Source organism: Zootermopsis nevadensis, unplaced genomic scaffold, assembly GCF_977971745.1.
Source record: "Zootermopsis nevadensis isolate Lab colony 2312 unplaced genomic scaffold, Znev_1.0 Znev_ptg000011l, whole genome shotgun sequence".
Classification (NCBI taxonomy): domain Eukaryota; kingdom Metazoa; phylum Arthropoda; class Insecta; order Blattodea; family Termopsidae; genus Zootermopsis; species Zootermopsis nevadensis.
Genome location: NW_028259143.1, coordinates 10,673,371 through 10,693,792, shown reverse-complemented (window position 1 = coordinate 10,693,792; position 20,422 = coordinate 10,673,371). Strand labels below are relative to the sequence as shown.

The window sequence follows — 20,422 nt, the reverse complement described above, 5'->3', positions numbered from 1 at the left end:
CACCCAGGCTGTGAATATAGAAACGGCAGTAACAAATAAACAAACAAAAAATCCAGGAAGAAATTAAGAACAGGTTAAACCAAACAGTAGATTACATTTTGAAATGTTGTGTAGGAGCCATTTCTTTTGTTTTCCGTCTCCTTTCTATATAAATAAATACCGAATTATACAAAACTGTAATTTTATTTTTTGACACTAGGTCAAATGAACACAAATTGACGAAGTTTGACATTAGGGTGCTAAGCTAGAGAAATCTGCATAATGAGTACATTCATAATTTGTACTCACCTCCAAATATTATTTATGCTATCAAATCAACGGGGGCCTGAAGTAACTTAGGAATGGGAAAAATGAGAAACGCGAAAGAAGATTGTAGGTTCAAAACCTGGAAAGAAGAGGTGCCGAACCCTCCAACATATATGCAGATCTTTGTATGGTGACTGCATTTTCTGACTTGAACAGTTGTAGCTGTTTAAATCTTATGAGAATTTCTAAAACACATTTAAGTTTCCTACCAACTATTTTCAATTTGGGTTGAAGTTCGAAATTCATGTCATCATTAGTTTAGTGGGTTACTGATGAATACTAAATTTAATCATAATCAGAGTTTTAATTACATGCTTACATGCATTATTAGCAAGACGTGTTTAAAGCAGATCTGTATTTCGAACCAGTCCGCGGTTTGTTCTATGACGTCAGTGAGACTACAAGATGGCGAACCGCTGGTTTGTTCTGTGATGTCATTTCCGTGCATTATGTTGTATTCCGTGATCGTTTGTAAGATGGTGGATTTTGTGCGTGGTCGTCAACAATTTATATAATTATATAAAAATTCCACTTGCATTGGTATATTTTGTACAGATTCTGAAATGGGGTGAGTTTATGATACTAAAGAGCGTTATTATTTATAGCCTGTTAATTTGTAAGCCGTGAAGTCTTAGTTATAATTGTGTTTGTTCCAGCTATTCATCGGGCCTGTTTCCTCTGATTAACCAGTGTTAGAAGAAGGCATACCTCTAATAGTGCACAGTTAAGCAATATACATGTAGTTTTCAACATATCGGAGAGTTTCTTATATTAAGATCTTCAATTCCAAAGATGTATGTTTTTAGGCGGTCATAGTAGTACTCTTATATTTACTTGCATAATTTGCCATATTTAATTCTTTTCAACTTTTGAAACATGTAACAGTTACCCACCTCAAATCTTACTATGCAGCCATTTATATGTAATAGTATTGGCTTATCTTGGGATTATTCCCTCATCCACTTGGATATTTTCCTGTTAAAAACAGAAAATTGAAACGTTTATGTTAAGGAAGGAAGAACACAAACCCATATTTTAGTTACTGAACGGTTTGATATTAGAGAAAAAATTTCCATTGACGAAGCTACGTACAAACTTACATCAGAAACACTGAAGGCTTTAAGTAGAAAAATTCATGTTCCAGTAATATTATGACCTTGCGAAGGTTTCTGACTGCCAACGTTAGGATTGTGCTTGTAGAAGTATTGTATTATGGATAGGAAAATGTTTCAGATCATATCTTACAAACAGTAGGGATAAAATCTGACTCAGGATAACATTAATTCAGATTGGTATAATGTACAATATGGAGTTCCATGAGGCTTGATACTTTGTCTAACATTTCCTAGTGTATTTTCCATCCAACACAAATGCGATCTCAAAACCTGTTCTCTTTGATGATGGTACCAGTATAACAATCTATTATTATCAAAACTATATCTACACTCTCTTAAACAAATACTTCATAGCTAAAAAACTCATTTTAAATTCTGACAAAATAAATTTGTTTCCAAATGAACCCTTAACTAATATGAGCATATGTCTGTCCAGGAAGCTAAACTGCCAAATTCCATTGTCTCCAAATTGACAGTGAATTAATTTGAAAAAGTCACATATATCATGTAATACCAAAACTTTGTTCAATAATGAGATGTCTCTTTATTTTGTGGTATTGTGTTGTTTTTTCTTAGCATACATCTTAGCCATGTCATGTCTTTGGATAATTCAGCTAACAGTAACAAAAAAGTTTCTCTTTTACATAAGAAAATTAGTAGAATTGTTGCTAATGCTCATAGAAGTGTCATACAGACATTATTTAGAAGGTTCTGCATATTAACATGTGACTCTGAGTAGGTACTTGCTTTAATGACATTTAGGGTGGATAATTGTGTCTTTCCAATCACACTTTTGGTTCATAAAATCAATACTAGCACAGACATGATGTATATAGATTGTTAACTTTACACTGTACCAGTGGTATGCACTAATAAGGAATTATATTGTATAACAAGCTGCCAGTAAAAATTATGAGTCTTATCAGCTAACACAAAACAGTTTCAGTTAGTTTTAAAAGAATTCCTTTACATATTATACACTTTCATTCTGTTGTTGAATTTGTAAGTCATATATATTATGAGATTAATAATTATATACAGAGTGAACATATTGTGGATTAATTTTGAAACATTTATGATCTTAAAGCTTTCATGGCGACTAGGTATAATGAATTCCTCTTGGGCTACCAGCCATGTAAGATGGTTTAATGGAGAAATGTTGTCTCCATTAAACCACCTTACATGTTGATGTCAGAATTCAGTGCATCATATATTTTAAGTGTTCTTCATTTTCTGTGTTATTTTGTTATTGTTTTTTCTATATTATGTGTGACTGGACTTACATTAATAAGCATACTGGCTTGTTGCGTTGAAATGTACACTGATTTGTTCCACATCCTGATTAACTGAAATCTACGGAATGCATATTATCTAATCCAATCAAATCTATAAACTCTTTTAACCTCATAATTGCAAGTTATATAAGTATTTTCATACTGAAGTGATTAACTAAATGAATTATGCAAGAAATCATGAAGTTCCCATTTCAAGAATGTGAGTTTGTTACAACTCTGTCTCCCCATTTCTGAGGGATGCAGTAACTAACCCAAAAACTCGCACTTACCAGATTCGCCATCAAAAGATTCTAAAAGGAGAGTGAAAAATATTAACTGCTTAAATTGTTCAAGTGCAAAGAGGAAATAAAAATGAAAACAAGCAATGTACTTACTGTTTGTAAAATATTACTTTTTACAGCTGTAGTAAAATATGTAGAATACAGTTCCTACTAGAACGTGTGGGCTGGTATAATTAAAGATGTGTGATCTCCTCCAGTTTTAAGGAGAAAAATATAATATATATTTATTAATTTCCTTGTGATTACTGGTAGGTTCTGAGGTAAGCAAACACATTGTATGAGATCTGAGTTTCTCACATCCCCAGGCTGGACAGAGCAGTGACCATAAATGGGAGAACCGGGTATGTTTATCCAAAGCATTGGTGTCTACTTGTATATACAGGTTTATATGGTGTTACTAAGGCCAATGTTGACATAAGCAACACAATTTTGTTTAACTTGTGATAAGAAAAATATGAATTGGGGTGTGCAATTTTCTTCATATGAAAAGACCAGAATTTCTTTGGGAACATGTTTCCAGTGCTTTGATGCTTGATGAGCTTGAGCATATTTCTAAATATATATATATATATATATATATATATATATATATATATATATATATACACACACACACACACACAATATATTCTTCTTCTTTTATGGCGCGGCAGCCGGAAGTCGAGCCTTTGCCTCCTCCCATTTGGAAGGTTTCTTTGTCTTTGAAGTGTGCATTTATAAGTAGTGAGTGACAAGCCCACTGCCTCTGCACAATTTCTACTCAATCCTGATTTATCTCTTGGAGCCATCTAGTAGAGAATCAGGAGAGACTTGGCTGAGAAATGGCTGCTGAATTTTCCTTACGAAACATCTCGTTCATGCTCGCGAGGTTCTTTTATATGCCGTAAATCTACGACATGGCACTGCCGTCTTTACTTCCCCTCTAAAGGAAGTTGTGCTATGGATTTTTATAATCCTTAAAAATCCATCGACCTTGGCCGGGTTTGATCCCGCGAACCTTGAGTCCAGTGGCAAGCACGCTAACCACTAGTCCACCAAAGGCAACATATATACAATATATATAACACATGAAACAAAATTTTGGTTACTTGCAGGGCATAGACGAGTGCAAGTTCATTTAATGAGCACTTAAAGAATATATGTTGAAGTTGGTGTTACAGCTTTAGAGCATGTAAAATTGGGGAATAGTGACAGTACATACATGTTTATGTTTTATGAATGTGAACAAGCTGTTACATAAGACATGAAATACCATAAACATGTTTTAAAGTGTCCAGTTTTTAGACACTGATTCAAGAATTCTTTGGTTTAAACTGATGATGGAAAAATCCAAAACTGTCATCACTATTTTACAAAATTGACATAATCTTGATTTGGATTGGTAACTGGCATTAGATGAAGAGATCATAGTTTAGTTTTTTAATGATAAAATTTATTTTTCTGGGATAAATATCAGATATGCTGTTTTTATTTATGCATTATATTGTTTGAATAAAAGAAGTTTTCATTGTTGAGTTTGTTCAAGTCTGAAAGTTTCTGACAGCGGTGCATCATGATATGTAAAACTGTTTGTTATTTTGGACTTCTTCAACGTATCAAAAGCAGTATTTTGCTGCTGTCTTCAGGTGGAAAAAGGGGGAAGAGGTCAGAATGCCTAACTGTTAGACCCCTAGTTGGGTTATCCCCAGACCTTAGGTCTAAAAAATTGAAGTTTTATTATTTTATAATTTACACAGTGGAAGAAGTCTAAAACAACATTTTTACATATTGTTAAGGTTGTTCTGACGTCCACTATATTTTATTGTTTTGTGTAACTGCCTACTGTTTGTAGAGGCAGTGAACTGTGCCAGAAATTGCATGGAATGTAAGCCAGTCACTCACAATTACATATTTGTTGCAGTAATCTTAATACTTGAAAATAAAAACAGACAAATTGTTTGGAATATTTTGTATTTAGACAATCTTTGGATCCTGGCAGTAAGACGGTTATGTGTATGTGTTATCTTTTGACTTATAAACATTTCTCGTTTTTAGCTCTCCAGACTGTGATTCTGAAGATTCTACCGAGATGATGAAGGACAAGAGAAAGGATCTGAATGCAGATATTTCCAAAAAGAAGAGGAAAAAGAAGCACAAACATCATCACCATAAACATAAAAAACATTGTTTATCCGATAAACATGAAAGGTGTGTTTTATTATGCTGTTGATTGTAAGACACATCTTTGAGTTAGTAATAGATTCAAAATAAGTACATATATTACAGTAGGAATTGTCAATATTCAAATGTAAAACTTCTTTGTATTAAAATTTATGAAATTAACATTGTTGCAATTTTTATGTTCTGTGAATAATGTTACGGACACAAAATTTTTTTTTATCCTTTATTAATACAATATGATTTATCAACTTTGGTTCTTAGATGCCATCATATGTAAGATGCACCCCAATTTCATAAATTTTAGAATGTGAAATATGCATTGTAAAATCGGAGAAATACGGTAAATTTCAGTGTCTTTTAACATCTGTTCTGAAACCAGTTTTTACAGGAGATGCAAAATTTTTATAACTGTATCATGTTATTACCTACAAAGATATCTATAGGCTGTAGAAGTGAGGTTTCAGTATTCTTAGAATTTGCCATACGGGTTGAGGTGAGTGTTGGTTTCACTAGCCTGCTGTTAGTCGTCCTGATGTTCATTGGGCATGATGTTTTATGGTTGTCTTTGATTTGGCAGTAAAATAATTTATTTCCCTTTACCAGGCATAGTTTTTCCTGGTTTGTCTAATACTTCAGGTCCATTTGCACCACAGATACCTCTTTCACACATGCGATGAACACGTGTACTCTCCATACATGCAAATGTGTGTGTGTGTATATGGGATGAACAAATAAGTTTGTTTCTATCATTCTGTAACCAAAGGATTCTGCTTGCCGCTAATTAGATCCTTGCTAGAACAGTCTTATTCTCATTACTGCCGTTTGTTGTGGATAATATGGAGAAGTTTAAAATAAATTCTGGCATATATAATATAAAAACAAGGTATAAACATGACCATCATCCTAGCACCAACCTCGCTAATTATCAGAAAGATGTTTACTTTGCAGGGATGAAGTTTTTTGATACTATTACATCTAATGTTAAACATTTTAAGTCATTATATAAAAGCATTAAAACTATATTTTATCTTACTTATTCTACTTATTTTCTTCAGTTGAAATTTATTAAATACTCTGAATATTTGTGTGAATAGCTGCAACAACTGTGGGTTTAAAGAGAAAGTAAATCTGACCCGCTACACACTGTGTAAGTGCTTGGGGGAGAGGAGGTATAGCTCCTACTCTTTCTTAACCTCAGCACCAGTTAGGGGTGAGTGGTCAGCTTCATGCCCCGGCCACGCTTAACACCCAGGAAGACCTCGATACCCATTGGACAGGAGGCTGTGTGGGCCCCAGAGCTGATCTGGACGCAGAGGCTAGAGGGAAAATCTAATGTACCTGTTGGGGATGGAACCCTGGTTGTCCAATCCAAAGTCAGCTACTATATAGATTAATTATTGTTTGTACTAAGTACTGTATTTGTTCTACATGTTTGGCTTGTACTGTGAAAGATCTTTGGAATGTAAATAAATTCTATTCTGTTCTTCGTAGTGCCCTACTTTTACTGGTTATTAACATCATACATGGATTTTATGTGGAAACATACTTTGGGAAGTGGGAAATAACATTTTTGTTGTAATAAAATCTTTAGTTTAATTTATACTTTTATGAACAAAGTTGAAGTGTGGCAATTATTATTATATGTTGTGCAATTTTGTAATGCATTCGTGTGTATATATTAATTGTATTATTTTTGCAGGAAACACCATAAAAAACGAAAACACAGAAAAGGGAGTGAAAATGGTGATGTGTCCCATGTGGATGTTAACAAAAGACCTGATAAACCAAAGGATAATATTTCAATAAAGATTTCAGCTGGGAGCTCGAAAAGAGAAGTGAAAGAGGAGGTTAAAGTAAGAAATACTGAAAAACACGTAGGTAATTGTAAGGATGTTGTTTTAAATGGAAAAGGAGTGCAGAAAATAGAACCTGAACAGAAGAAAAATGAACCAGCAGATAATTCAAAATTCCCAGTTGATGAATCATCTGAATCTGAAGATGATGTCAAAGCAAAGGAAAGTGATTCAGATATTGAAGTAGCTGTGATTGAGGATGACATTGATTTGGAAGATCTTATGCGCCAGAAGGTAAGAAACGTAAGGGATACTATTATTTGGTGCTTATACTGTGAATGGTCTTGTATATTAACTACTTGTCTTCCAAGTATGGTACTAAAACAAAGCATGTTATATCAGTTAAATTTTTGTGATTTTGAACATAAATAATGTACGTTAGCTACCATGTTTTAAATTGCAAACTACAAGCATGTAATATTTGTTTATTTTAATAGGCACTTCTCCAGGCCAGACTAGGTGCATATATGTCAGAAGCTGATGATGATGATGACAGTGATAATTGTAATGCTGGTAAACAAGCTACCAAGCCTGTTCCTGAAGTCATTAATTTGGTGGATGATGATTCAGAAGTGGCTCAAGAAACTCCTAGGAGAAGGCATGAAAAGAGAAAAAGAAAACATAGTCGGTAAGAGCTGTAAGTTTCTTGAAGTTAAGTATTTTAGTTTAGTTGGAGGATTCATGGGAGGCACATGATTTCAGTATGAAGTTACATGCACATTGGTGTTGGTCGTTTCTTGCAGTAATTTACCACTTGTGTCCTGATTTAAATGAAATGCTGTATTGCCTGGAAACCATTTTTATAATAACAAATTTGACTGTGTGGAGGAAGGTCAAGAATTGTTACCTTTTACATAGCTCATGAGTAGTAAAACTAATTATGTAAATTAATAACATATGATTAGCGCTGATATTGTGATTGTGCATTGCTGATCATATTGATAAGTAAGTGTTGTAGTCTTACCTGGTGTCCTATGTGAGCGATTAAATGCGAGCGGTGCGAGTTGCTCGGGTGAAGCGGAAATATCAAACTGGCTGTTTGTGTGGCGCTGTCCTAGGTTCCAGCGAAGCGGTCATGTGAAGAAAGTGGCTAAAGTCCAAGATCAAATATTTTTATATTTTCTTGCGAGTCGCTGGGCCGGCCAGTAAGGCGCATGCACAAGAAAGCTCCAACTGTGCAGTACATGGAAGGTGCATGTGCAGGAAGACCATGTGCTTCTATTGCGGTCGCTCATGTAGGAAACAACAAGCGATTCCCCGCTTCTTATGACACCCCATGCTGCTTATGCAGCTCGCTTGTTATCGCTTATGTAGGACATTGCCTTAATGTTCTGGAGAGACAGCATCAGCTGGCAGTTTTTAAGTTTGCTTTTAAAACTAGATTTGTTGTGAATCTTCTCACCATTGTCATATTGAAAACACAGTAAATGTCCAGTGGTATAATATACAAAGTACAAGAAAACTTGTTGATTTGGTAACATTGTTTGAAATACTGTGAATATCAGAGTTATAATTCCCTAATGAACATCACAGGTTTTGTGTGATTTTAATATGGGTAATTTAGTGTACGTTTGCATAAAATTTGAAGTCTTAATATAGTTTGGTGACTCGTGAGTAGAGAATTCAGTTTGTATCTACATTCCATAAATAGCTGCTATAGGTATTACTGGGTTTGTGGGAGCTTAGATGTTGTATATGATTGTTTAATTTGTACTACAATGCAAACAAGTCAGGCTGTGAAGGGGTGGACAATATGGACACTTGCATTTCTTTCATTTTGGCTTATTTAAAAATAGCTCTTGTCTTTTTACAAATTTCTTACTATTCAGTAGTGAACATTGCACTTGTAAGGATGAGTTCACAGGTACAAATAGTGTTAAAAGGAAAGTGCAGTTAGCTAATAATTGCTGAAAAACTTTCTGACAGACATGGTAGTTAATATGTGAAAGCTAAAATAGTTGTGTAAGGAATACTGTAAAATACTTGACATACTGAAATATTGAAGTCTCCCATGAATTGCTCAACGTATATGTTACAGATATTGATTACAGTTTTTATAATGTATTTTAGGAGTAGAAGTAGAGAACAGGGGCAGGTGAGGATTGAACCAGACACCAATGATGAAAGAAGGAAAGGCACTAAAGATGAACGGGACAAGGATAAAGATCGAGACAGGAAACGAGGAACAACAGAACTGTCACGAGATTTAAGGAAACCAAGGGAAAGTGACAGAGATCGGGAACATGTACACCATAACCGAGAAGAGAAATCAGGATATCACCGATCACAGAATGATCGAAGTGGTCGGCGTGAATTGCCTGGTGAGCTGAAAAGGAAGGAAGATATCCAGCGGAAGTATGGAGAAAGTAGGGATTCTCAGAGAAAAATACCTAGCCGAAGCAGGACACCTCTTGGTAAGAAGTGGATGTATTGTGTATTGCATTGGAGAAAGTTCAGTATATCCGTAGCATTTTTTGCATGCGTGCATTATATATTATATTTATCAAAACTAATGTAAAATTAATCAGAATCTGTTACATACAGATTGTTGAAAAATGTTGTGTGTGTGTGTGTGTGTGGCACCACTATTACTTCAAGAAATAATATTTTATGGAGTATTGCCCTTTGAAAACCACACCTTGGAGAAAACAGACTGTAATTTTTGAAAACGTATTTTCTTTAGTTCGTGTGCTAAACTTTATTTTTCTTTTAGTGACTACTGTATCACGTTCATATAGCCGAAGTCGTGATGCAGACAACCAACGAAATGAGAGTAGGTCCAGAGATACTGAAAGGGAGAGAGAGAGGGATAGGGAAAGAGACAGGGAAAGGATAGAACGACAAAGAGAGAGAAACAGGCGGTGGCCATCTGCAAGATCACGGTCACCTCGAGGTAGAGACAAGGAAAGAGATCGTGACAAGGACCGGGATCGACAGCGGTGTTCTCGTCATGGCAGGTGTGTATTTTGTATTTCTTGCCGCCTTACATTAGTAAGCAGGCAGAAACCAGCAGATAGAATGTCTGGTGAGAAATAATTGTGGTGCATGTTTGTGTAAAGCACAGTTATGGAAGGAAGATTGTGTTTAAAGTAGTTACCAACTGGTGTGTAGTTACAGAATATTTTGTGTGTTGTGGGTGTGTTATTTGCACTTACTACTTTGTGTAACCATTCACACAACAGATAAAAAATATTTGTTTTTATATAGATCTCAGAATAAAGGAAGAAGTGGAGAGAAGGGTGATATTTTTAAGGACAGTCTTTCTGAAGGTTTGAAAGCTGAAAAGTCTTCATCCTCATCGTCAGAAGAAATTGAAGATATTAATATTGAGGAAGACGAGGATGAAGAACAAATTATTCAGAAGAGACGTAAGCAGCGAGAAGAACTTCTTAGGGTAAATTGTAATTCTTATATTAAGTTTTCCTATAGTTAGATTTTTTATGGAATAAATCCTTGCTTTTCCACACTGCTAGTAACATTTATAATGAATAAGTCATTGGTCAAACAGTTGAGTAGCTTAATTTATCAACGCTATTGGCTTATTCTATAAACAAATAATTTACTTTCATATATTAATTTACTCCATCATAAAAATCAGTTGAGCCAACAGGTTTGAAATTATGATTTGTTAATCCTCTTCCTAACCTCTTTATATCTAATTTAGATTTTCTGTTTCAATCTAAGAATTTAATTTTCGTAACTCATTCACTTGTGATTATATCCTGTTGGTCTTCAGCAGGCACAATAGTGCCAACTGGCATAGTCTCCATCTTGTGCATTATTACTATGTGTTCAACCCATGATGAATGAAAGACTGAAACTTTGTGGGGCTGTTTCCTCTCTAGCAGGTAATTTTGTTCAGTGGCAATTCCAACCTCAGGAACATGTAATTTTTACATTGTTAATAAAATAGAACCTCCACCAATGTGCTAAAAATCAAAACTCAATCATGAGTTTGAAATATGTACATTGGGAATGAAACCAAAATGAAAAGTAATGTAAATTTTCATGTAGTAACCGTGAAATTCCTAACCTGTATATTCAAGGTTAAAACAAAGAGTTGGTGGAAATATGTAGTCTTCTGCAAAAGTTGTTCAACCTCACTGATTCGTTATGATATAATTGTTATGAAATTGCAGTGCTGTCTTGGCTGCTCAGACACACTGGGATCATGAGTTTGAATCCCACTTGAGGCATGAATTTCCATGCTTTGTCATGTCTAGAGGGCTTGTAACTGGCAGATACTGACAGTAATGTCTAAAAGGAATTCATACTTTTAGAACTAATTCAGGTCAGAACAGGCCGCAAGGTCAAATACGTGGAAAGTTATAATAAGACTTGTTAAGTACTTCTGAAAATTTCTTTTTCTAACATAATTATTTTATGTACAAATATCACTACAGATTGCTTGAACCAGATTGCAAAGATGTCGTGTCATAATCAGAATGACAGCATGACCCATGACACATTATGCCGTGTCCTGGGGCAGTTTTCAAAGCAGAGAGTGGAAATACTCATTTTTTGAACTGGAGATGATTTATGCTTTGAAGATATTTTATTTTCAGATTTTACATACAGTTTGATGGAAAACATTGTTGAACATATTAACGGTAATAAGAGAGGTATGGAATATTAATTTTTTTCCAAGAGAAGCACAGTGCAGGAAAATGTACAGTATAAACATTTGACATTTGATCACTAAGCTTTTGTCTGTGGTTTCATCACAATTTGCTTTCTTGATAGTCATGAGGTTGATGTGTATCATTTGCTGATATATTGCCTGATGGGAACAGTTACAGTGAAACCTTGATGCATCGTTTTCGGCGGGGGTGGGAAATAAAAATGATGAATGCGGGAAAACGATAGATGCGGGAAAGCATTAAAAATCTAAAAAAAAACAATGTTTCTCTTTCAAAGTTACTTCTTTTTACCAAAAAAGTCTTTAATGGACAACTGGTTTGTCGAAACTTTACGTTTTAGACCAAACGGAGCACTTTCCACGTTCAAAATGTTTTCCTCGTCACGTTCACTAATATTAAGCGCATAAAAGAACGACTTCACTTTTGCCAATGCAGCGTGTGCTTCGGCAAAACTCGGCAAAGCTTCGGGCTCGCATTCGTTGTCTTCCTCTTCCTCACCACTCCCACCCTCTTCGCAAACAATAACAGGAAGAATGGAAATACTATTACTGCCGAACTCAACGAAACGTAGCTGTAGAAGACCCTGAACTACTGGAAACGAGATAAACCAGAAGAATGAAAAGTGCCGCCAGCCTTTCCTTTGTACTTATAATAAAAGCATTTGTGAAGAAATTCACACTGCACATGCCATCTGGCATCGCTGGAACGAAATATGAGTGCACCCTAATTAAAATCGTAAAATTTCTGACAATGAGCACCGCCATTCACTCCAACTATCACCCCTGCACCGCTGACCCCTCATTCCAAAATAATCTGTGCTGGTTGGGCGACATAACAGGTTATCGCTACTGTGTATTCCAAAAACATTATGCGTCTTTCGGTATTAATTTATCTCTAAACCCAGCATTTTAAATTCTCAGAAACGATCATTGCGGGAAAATTGTGGGCCGGGACTAAGATTTTTGAACGATCGATGCGATAAAACGATAGTTCGAGGAACGATAGAAGCGGGAAAATGTAACATTATTTTATATGGGATGTATTCAGGACCGAACAAAACGGACGATGCATCCGGGAACGATGGATAGAGGTTTCACTGTATATTTATTAAAATCCTTTGGTGCACAGAATGTGCATTCTGGAAACGAATTAACATGAAAATTGTAGTTTTGTAGGTGTTTACCAATATATAGCACTGCCTTCTTCAGGGTATGTGTTGTTACAACACAGAAGACCACATTCTTCATCTTTTCTGCTATGAAAACCCCAAATTTCAGATTCAAGTGAACATTTTATGATAGATTTTAAATTTCAGGGCACTAGTCATGAATATTGTCCATAACCTTGTTTAAGTAAAATTAAATCACGGTTTGAACTCCATACCATGTTTTAGTCTGAGTAACTGACAGCATTGTTAAATAAACCACAAATAAATAAATAAACATACCCTAGCTAGTGCTGCTGCTATATGTCTTACCCCTCCCAAGCGCTACATTGCGTGTAGCGGGACAGCTTTACTTTTTTTACCATGTTGGTTTTGAATTTCAGAGACTGGGAGCCGGAAATGAAGACTCAAATATGTCAACTGTGAATCTGTCAGAACGAAGCAGTCCCTCAGAACGGCCTACTACGGTATCAGATGATAATAGTGTAAATGGTCAGTTGTTAGAGTATAATGAAACCAGTCAGCCTAAAGAAATGGATAAAGATGTTGCAGAGAAAGGAAAATCAAGATTCAGTTCTCATGAGACAGCTGATGATGGGAAAGAAAAGTCCAGTAAACAAGAAAAGCGAGAACGCAAGGATGGAAAGAAGAATGAATGGGATATGTTTGCAGAAGCTGACACTTTGGAAGAGTACAATGTACGGTTTTAGCTGTTTATCATCTCTTGAAAATGTATATTATGAAAATTATGGGATGAGAGAAAGTTTGAGTAAATATTTTATACTTTTTATTAATAGTCATTAATCACAGTATTCTAACAGCAGTTGATTGATGTGTGTGATTTTAGAGTCCAAGCACTGTGGACAAACTGCATGGTGGTCCTGAAAATCCGAATCTCACAGATAACTGGGATGATGCTGAAGGTTATTATCGTGTTCGTATTGGAGAAGTAATGGATGGACGTTACGTGGTGTATGGTTATACTGGCCAGGGAGTTTTCTCTAATGTGATTAGGGCCAGAGATGGAGCAAGGGGTAATCAGGATGTGGCAGTGAAGATTATTCGCAACAATGAAATCATGTGAGTTTTGCATGTTTCAGGTAACAGGTGTGTCAGTATGTTGCATTTAATCACCGAATTAGTATTCATTACATAATTAGAAAAGGAATTGTTTTATTGTCTTGTCATTGGTTTTTTCGGTTGTATTGCCTTGTAGGCTCGTAGATAGGTTCCAGCTTGTTAGTGGAATATACTGTCTCCATCTTCAGAGATGTAGATTGAAGCAGTATGTTTGTATGGAACATTGGTGTATACCTACAAGTCTACATGGTGACACAATCCAGGCCATGAGAACCTCAGATCTCATTTTATTATTTTTATAATTATTACATAGTTTGGTGTGTTTTGTTACATAACTTTTGGGTCATTTAATTGATGTTGTTACATACAGAGTGATCTTAAGTCTGTTACATTGAAGAATTTACTCTTCAAAATTGGTATTCATGTATTAAAGCATAGTTTATTTTGTGTCTTGGGTAATAAAGTGTAGACACCATTGAACATTTGTGAGGCAAATATCTCTGCTGCATTTTGTATTGGCCTGCATTTGTTTTTGTTGTACTTTTAGTCTTTATTGTGTAAGCTTACGAAGTATGAGAGCTGGTATATGTGTGTCATATTAATTTATCCTGTCAGTAAAATTAGTGAAATGTGTTGAATGGATTTTATTCTTAAATTAAAACAACAGAGGCACTGACATGTACATCATACAGAATTATAAACCTGGGTATTTTATATTTTCATTGCAGGGTACTGCAGTGGTACTGTTTCTGAGCTTCAGCTATGTGGAACATTCAGACGCGTACCATATATTCACATATACACATTTATGAATGTGTACTTGGACGCAGTTAATGCGCACTGAAGCACATTGGTCATTTGTGGTATATTTGAAGAAAATATGCACATCTTTGGTATTTGTGTAGTGCATTGTAATCTAGCCTGTAGGCTGTGTCATTCTTTACAGGCCTCTCAGTCACTGTCAGGGGAGAATTTGTCATTCTGTGGCTGGCTAGAGAGTGAAGAAAGTTTCAATACAACACTTAGCAACAGTGGGAATCTCGTAAGCTAAGATAAGTCAGATTGAAATTTTTGGAAATACAGGAAATTTATGTAGCTTCAAAATGTTTGTTTTATACATTGTGCATGATAATGTGCAGGCCAATGCAAAAAATCTACAGTTTATTCAGACATTTAGGTTTACATTCAGACTAATTTTTGGAATTATAAAAACTAAATTTGACGGTAAAGTATTTTCAGTTTTGGAATTGAAAACTCATTGAGAAATTTCTGGGATTCATGTTGGTCAAATACTTGATAGGAAAATACATTTGAAACAGTCCAAGTGCTTTGAGAAAATGTAATCACTTTCAAGGTTTATTTTATTAATATTTGTCATAGGATGTCTTCTGCCTGTTTTTCTAATTTATTGTCATTCAGCAGATCTCAGTAATCAACATATATCTGTCATTTTATCCCACCTATTCCAAAATGGTATGCATTGTATTAGGGCAGTATTTTTCTTCTCTTCCATTAAATGAAAATGATCGTAGAGAGAGAGGGCAAAATACAAATTTATTGTGCTAATCAAGCCAAAATTTTAGGCACAGTATATATTTTCTGTAATACAGACATTCAATGCTGTAATTATATCTTGTACACAGACCAAAAGAACTTGATTTTCTGTTATTGTACAATGTTGCTGACATCTTATTTGTACTTTTCACTTTTATTCACAAAATTTTGCATTTTATCACTTCTCAGATTTATTTCCTGTTGTTTAGCCAGTATATGTAACATGCAGGTGCCTTTGTTTGTTGGTTTGGTGTTACAGAATATCATTCAAACAACTATGGAATATTCTTGACAGAATGAGCGTGCGTGATTTGAATGCTGTGGTATTTACAGTATTTGAGGATCTTTATTTTACGCTGTATTGTTGATTTTTCAGTACCTGTCAAAATGAATGGGATAACTTTGGATTAAATATAAACTTCCAAATTGCCTTAATTAGTTTCATTTTGCAGATCTTTCACAGATGATACACATTTGTAGATTTGTAATGAAGTCAGTGAAGTCTTCTTTTGCAATCAGATAAGTGAGGATGGCTTTGTTATCCAGTAGATACTGTTTTGGAGACTGTTGCTGACTGTGATGATGGAAGCAGAGACGTCTCCAGAACGCTGGATAACAATTCTATTTTCACATGTCTGATTGCCTGAGAATACTTTATTGCATGGAGTGACCTTTCAGACTTAAGGAGATGTTTGGGAGGATAAAGTATTGCAGTTGTATAGTGTAAAGTACTTCACTAGTATCATTCAGTGGTAGCACTTGAATCTTCCCATGCAGTTATGGTTTATAAGTTATTAGGATTAACTGTGGCTTCCTCTTGTTTACAGGCACAAAACTGGATTGAAAGAGTTGGAGATTTTAAGACGTCTCAATGATGCTGATCCTGATGATAAATTTCATTGTCTGAGACTATTCCGACACTTTTTTCATAAGAACCACTTATGTATGGTTTTTGAGCCTCTGAGTATGAATCTACGTGAGGTAAGCATAGAATATAATTTTTAGTATCGTTTATTAAGAAAGGTAACATTGTTTATGTAGCATTGTTTTTAAGAATTATTGTGTAGAATGAAATATTAATAATAGCATATTGACGGGACTAACACTGCACATCATATTGAGTGGTAAGGTATCACGTTAGACTGAATTATTTGCTATATTGGAGTGTGGAACTGTTGTGGATAATTCAAAACAGCTGGTACTTCAGTATTTACTTTATGTCTACTGCTATCAAGCAGTTTGCTATGTGAAAATATTAAATAATAATAAAATAAATTAAAATATAAAAAATTTAAATTTAGAAATTCAGTGAACTTGGAACATTTGTTATTAGTGTTCATTGGTGTCACAAGAATTGTAACTAAAGGAAGAGGAGAGGGAAAAAAATGAAACAATATTAGGAAATAATTTGTTGGATAAAAGTGCTACAATCAAAAACCGGAAGCCTGAGGTGGGTTCAAGAGGAAAAGTACCAGGAAAAAACCTGTGAAAATAGAAAAAGAAGAACAAGAAGAATGACAGCAACATTAATAATAATAATACGAATAATAAATTTTATTAGGGGCATGTGTTTGATGTTTCTTGAAACGTTCAAAACCTACGATTGGTATGCTGGGTGTGATATGTAAATTCACTGTAGCCCTGTTAGCCATTTATTTTCAGATCTTGTCGGTGCTACCTTGCAGGTGCCAGGGACTAGTTCCCTGCTGAATTTGCTCTGACAACCTTCCAATTAATTGAATGTTGTCCCTCTTGGGAAAAAAATTACAGCATGAATGAAATACAAGGTGTGACTGGAAAGTTTCCAGACTGTGTCAATAGAGGGCGAACCGGATGTAGTACGAGCTTCTGCCGCTAGGGGGTGTGGCCTACATTCATAGTGAATCAGTGTGCCAGCCGGCATCATCGAATTAGCATTTGTTTCTTAGTTACGGGCGTTTTGGTAGTGCATTACACCGACCCTCCTGCGATTTCGGAATGGCGTGCTCATCAAATTTTGCCAAAGACTCGCCAAAACGGCTACGGAAACCTATGAAATGCTAAAGCAAGCATTTGGGGAGTCCGCAATGGGTCGTGCACAAACTTTTGTGTGGCATTCACGTTTTAAAAATGGCCGAACCTCTGTCGATGATGACGAGCGTTCTGGACGACCATCTTCGAGCACAACGCCCGAAAATGTTACGAAGATTCGGCAGGCCATTCACGAAGATCGACGTCGTACCAGCAACGACTTGTGCGACATTTGTTGGGATAGACTATGGGACCTGTCAGCTGATTCTAAAGGAAGAACTCCACATGCGACGCATCATGACAACGCGCCAGCGCACACCACCCTCAAAGTTCGGCAGTTTTTGGCCTCAAACACCATGGCCGTCATCCCGCACCCTCCTTATTCGCCGTGTGGCTTCTTCCTCTTCCCAAAGATGAAAATTCAGCTAAAGGGAAGGAGATTTGAGACGATAGAAGAGATTCAGGCAGAATCGCAGATGGTGCTTGACAGGCTGACAAAGAAAGATTTCCAGGGATGCTTCCAGGCTTGGCAGCGGTGCTGGGATTGTTATGTTCACTCCCAGGGGAACTACTTCGAGGTGATGGATGAATTTAATACCTGAGATAAGTGTACGGGTTTTTATAGGCGCAGTCTGGAAACTTTCCGATCGCACCTCATATGTCAGAAAAGTTTACCTACTAGTGAGGGATGTAATCTGGAAATGAGAAATGCCTAAGAAGGGCATGAAATATGCCTATTTAAAAGTTACTATTTGCCCATATTAATATGTTGGGTAGAAATTAATGTAAATATTAGTAGACCAGTGGCAGTGGAGATGACATTAAGAAGTACTGGTATGGAAGAGAAAACCAAATGGATAGATTAATAGATTTAAAAAAAATTGGGATCTGAAAATAAACACTTCTGAAAGCAATCAGATTTTCTTTTGTCATCTTTTATTTCAGTTAATAAAGAGGAGAGTTGCTTGTAGGTTTTGATTTATGTAAGTTTGGTTGAGTTTATTTGAATACAGTTGAGGTAAAAAGTAAATGTATCTTCAATATCTCTAAAGTATAAAATTTGTTCTTTTGATTTTCTTCTTGAAGGATAGTTTCTAACCAAAGGTTTTACAGGTATGAAGTGTGCAGAGGATTTTTTTTATGAGTTAAGAATTGTAAATGTCAGTATTTTCTAACTCAGTTGTTCATGTAAAGTAGTAGCACAAATTAAAAATGATTTTTCAGTAATAAGCCATAATGTTAGCCAGCATGAAGTTTCTTTGTATGTGCAGTTAGAAACTTCCATTGAAGTCAAGCTACAGTCTAACTGATCTCAGAAAAGAGTTTACACATTGTTTGAAATTTTGAGTGATCATTATCCATGCTTTTAGTGCAGGGGTGTCTTTTGCTTTATTTTCCCCTCAGTCATTGTTTTACTTTTTTCCAGGTTCTGAAGAAATATGGGAAGGATGTTGGATTACATGTGAAAGCTGTGAGATCATACAGTCAGCAGTTGTTTCTGGCTCTGAAGCTGTTGAAGAAGGCTAATATTCTTCATGCAGATATCAAGCCAGATAACATTTTGGTTAGTATTCATACTCCTGTATCCAGCTGCAACAAAGACACATTTTATGAAGGATGTGGAATTTGAGTAATTGGTTTGTTTTAAAAGTAACAATTGATTCTATAAACAATTTATTTTATTACTGGAGCTATATTCCAATTTGGACTCTTTTTCTAAATGCGTTCTTTGCAATGTTTTTTGTCATGTTGGCAGTAATGTTCATTTATTACAGAAAGAAACGCATTGCTGTAAAGGTAGTCGTACTAGTTGATGAAAGACTCTCGGGTTACAAGCCACGTCAGGTGGCTGAATGGTGAATAAACCATATCTTCTGCCCATAGCCCAAGAGTATTTCATCAAGTTCAGTCGCTGTGAAAGCTTCCCTTTCTATAGAGTCGTACTACATTACTTGCTTTTTTAAGATATTCATCACATTAAAAATGTTTAAAATACAACTGTAAATGTTAACAAACTCTGTATTTTACATTTTTAAATTTTGTGTACATGTCTTATTAGACTGAAATAATTTCACTTGACTCTGCTCTGTCAGTATCTGTGTTACTTTTGTGTGGCTGTACTGCAGGTGTGTTGCTTGGAGGTTGGACATAGCAGAATATATGGAGTGTAGGAGGAAGAAAGCGACTACTACATCTTATGTGTAGTGTGTTTGTCAGTGTCTATAAAAAGAAAGAATGTCTTTCTCGAAGATATCCAGAAATATCGTATTCCTGGAAAGAACAGCAAAAAGGCTTTGGGAATTTTCTTCTGATTTGTATTGGGTGCGCAGTCAGTATTCATTAAGAGAGTTTTATCATCTATATAAAGATGCGCAGAAATATAGTCACAAGTTCTAAATGCAAATGGATATCACCAGTCACACTTCTTGAGAAGCTGATGGTATATGAGCAAGTCAAGAAATTCCCCACATTTTATGGAACCTGAAGGTTTATTTCATATTAAAATGTGTTTGAATGAAACCTTATAGTAAAGTTTATGTAGGTAAACGTTTGACACGTTTCCTGTTCAAAATGGTCTAAAACAAGGAGATGCTTTATCGCTGTTGCTTTTCAACTTTGCTTAAAAATACACCATTAGGAAGGTCTAGGAAAATCAGGTGTGACTGCAATTGAATGGGACACATCAGCTTCTGGTCTGTGCTGATGATGTAAATCTGTTGGGGGATAACATAAATACCATGAAGAAAAATACGTGCTGTGGCACTAGTAAGGAAGTTGGTAAACACAGAAAACTAAGTATATGTTGACATCTTGTCATTAGAATACAGGGCAAAATCATAACATAAAGATAGCTAATGGGTCATTTGAGAATGTGGCAAATTTTAAATATTTGTGACTGACAGTAAAAAGTAAAGTAAAGTTTGTCCCACTATACGCCATGTAGGCGTTTGGGGTGAGAGGAG

General features: G+C 35.5%; 1 protein-coding gene across 6 annotated transcripts in view; it reads left to right on the top strand.

The window, feature by feature from the left end:
• The first annotated feature begins 722 nt into the window (after window positions 1-722).
• The window catches only part of Prp4k (Pre-mRNA processing factor 4 kinase), a 34,882-nt gene continuing 15,182 nt past the window's right edge, over window positions 723-20,422 (top strand). For 3 of the 6 annotated variants that reach the window (XR_015534737.1, XM_087347265.1, XM_087347264.1), the window contains exons 1-11: window positions 723-874; window positions 5,032-5,184; window positions 6,857-7,244; window positions 7,448-7,638; window positions 9,081-9,424; window positions 9,724-9,967; window positions 10,218-10,404; window positions 13,199-13,513; window positions 13,663-13,895; window positions 16,277-16,430; window positions 18,886-19,023. Coding sequence is in view for 5 of the 6 variants with exons in the window: in XM_087347265.1 (XP_087203391.1) it covers window positions 870-874; window positions 5,032-5,184; window positions 6,857-7,244; window positions 7,448-7,638; window positions 9,081-9,424; window positions 9,724-9,967; window positions 10,218-10,404; window positions 13,199-13,513; window positions 13,663-13,895; window positions 16,277-16,430; window positions 18,886-19,023 (2,352 nt within the window). In the remaining variant the exon portion in view is untranslated. Of the gene's footprint in view, window positions 875-962; window positions 1,101-3,249; window positions 3,339-5,031; window positions 5,185-6,856; window positions 7,245-7,447; window positions 7,639-9,080; window positions 9,425-9,723; window positions 9,968-10,217; window positions 10,405-13,198; window positions 13,514-13,662; window positions 13,896-16,276; window positions 16,431-18,885; window positions 19,024-20,422 lie in introns of all 6 variants that reach the window. The other 3 variants (XM_087347267.1, XM_087347266.1, XM_087347268.1) reach the window with 3 other exon arrangements.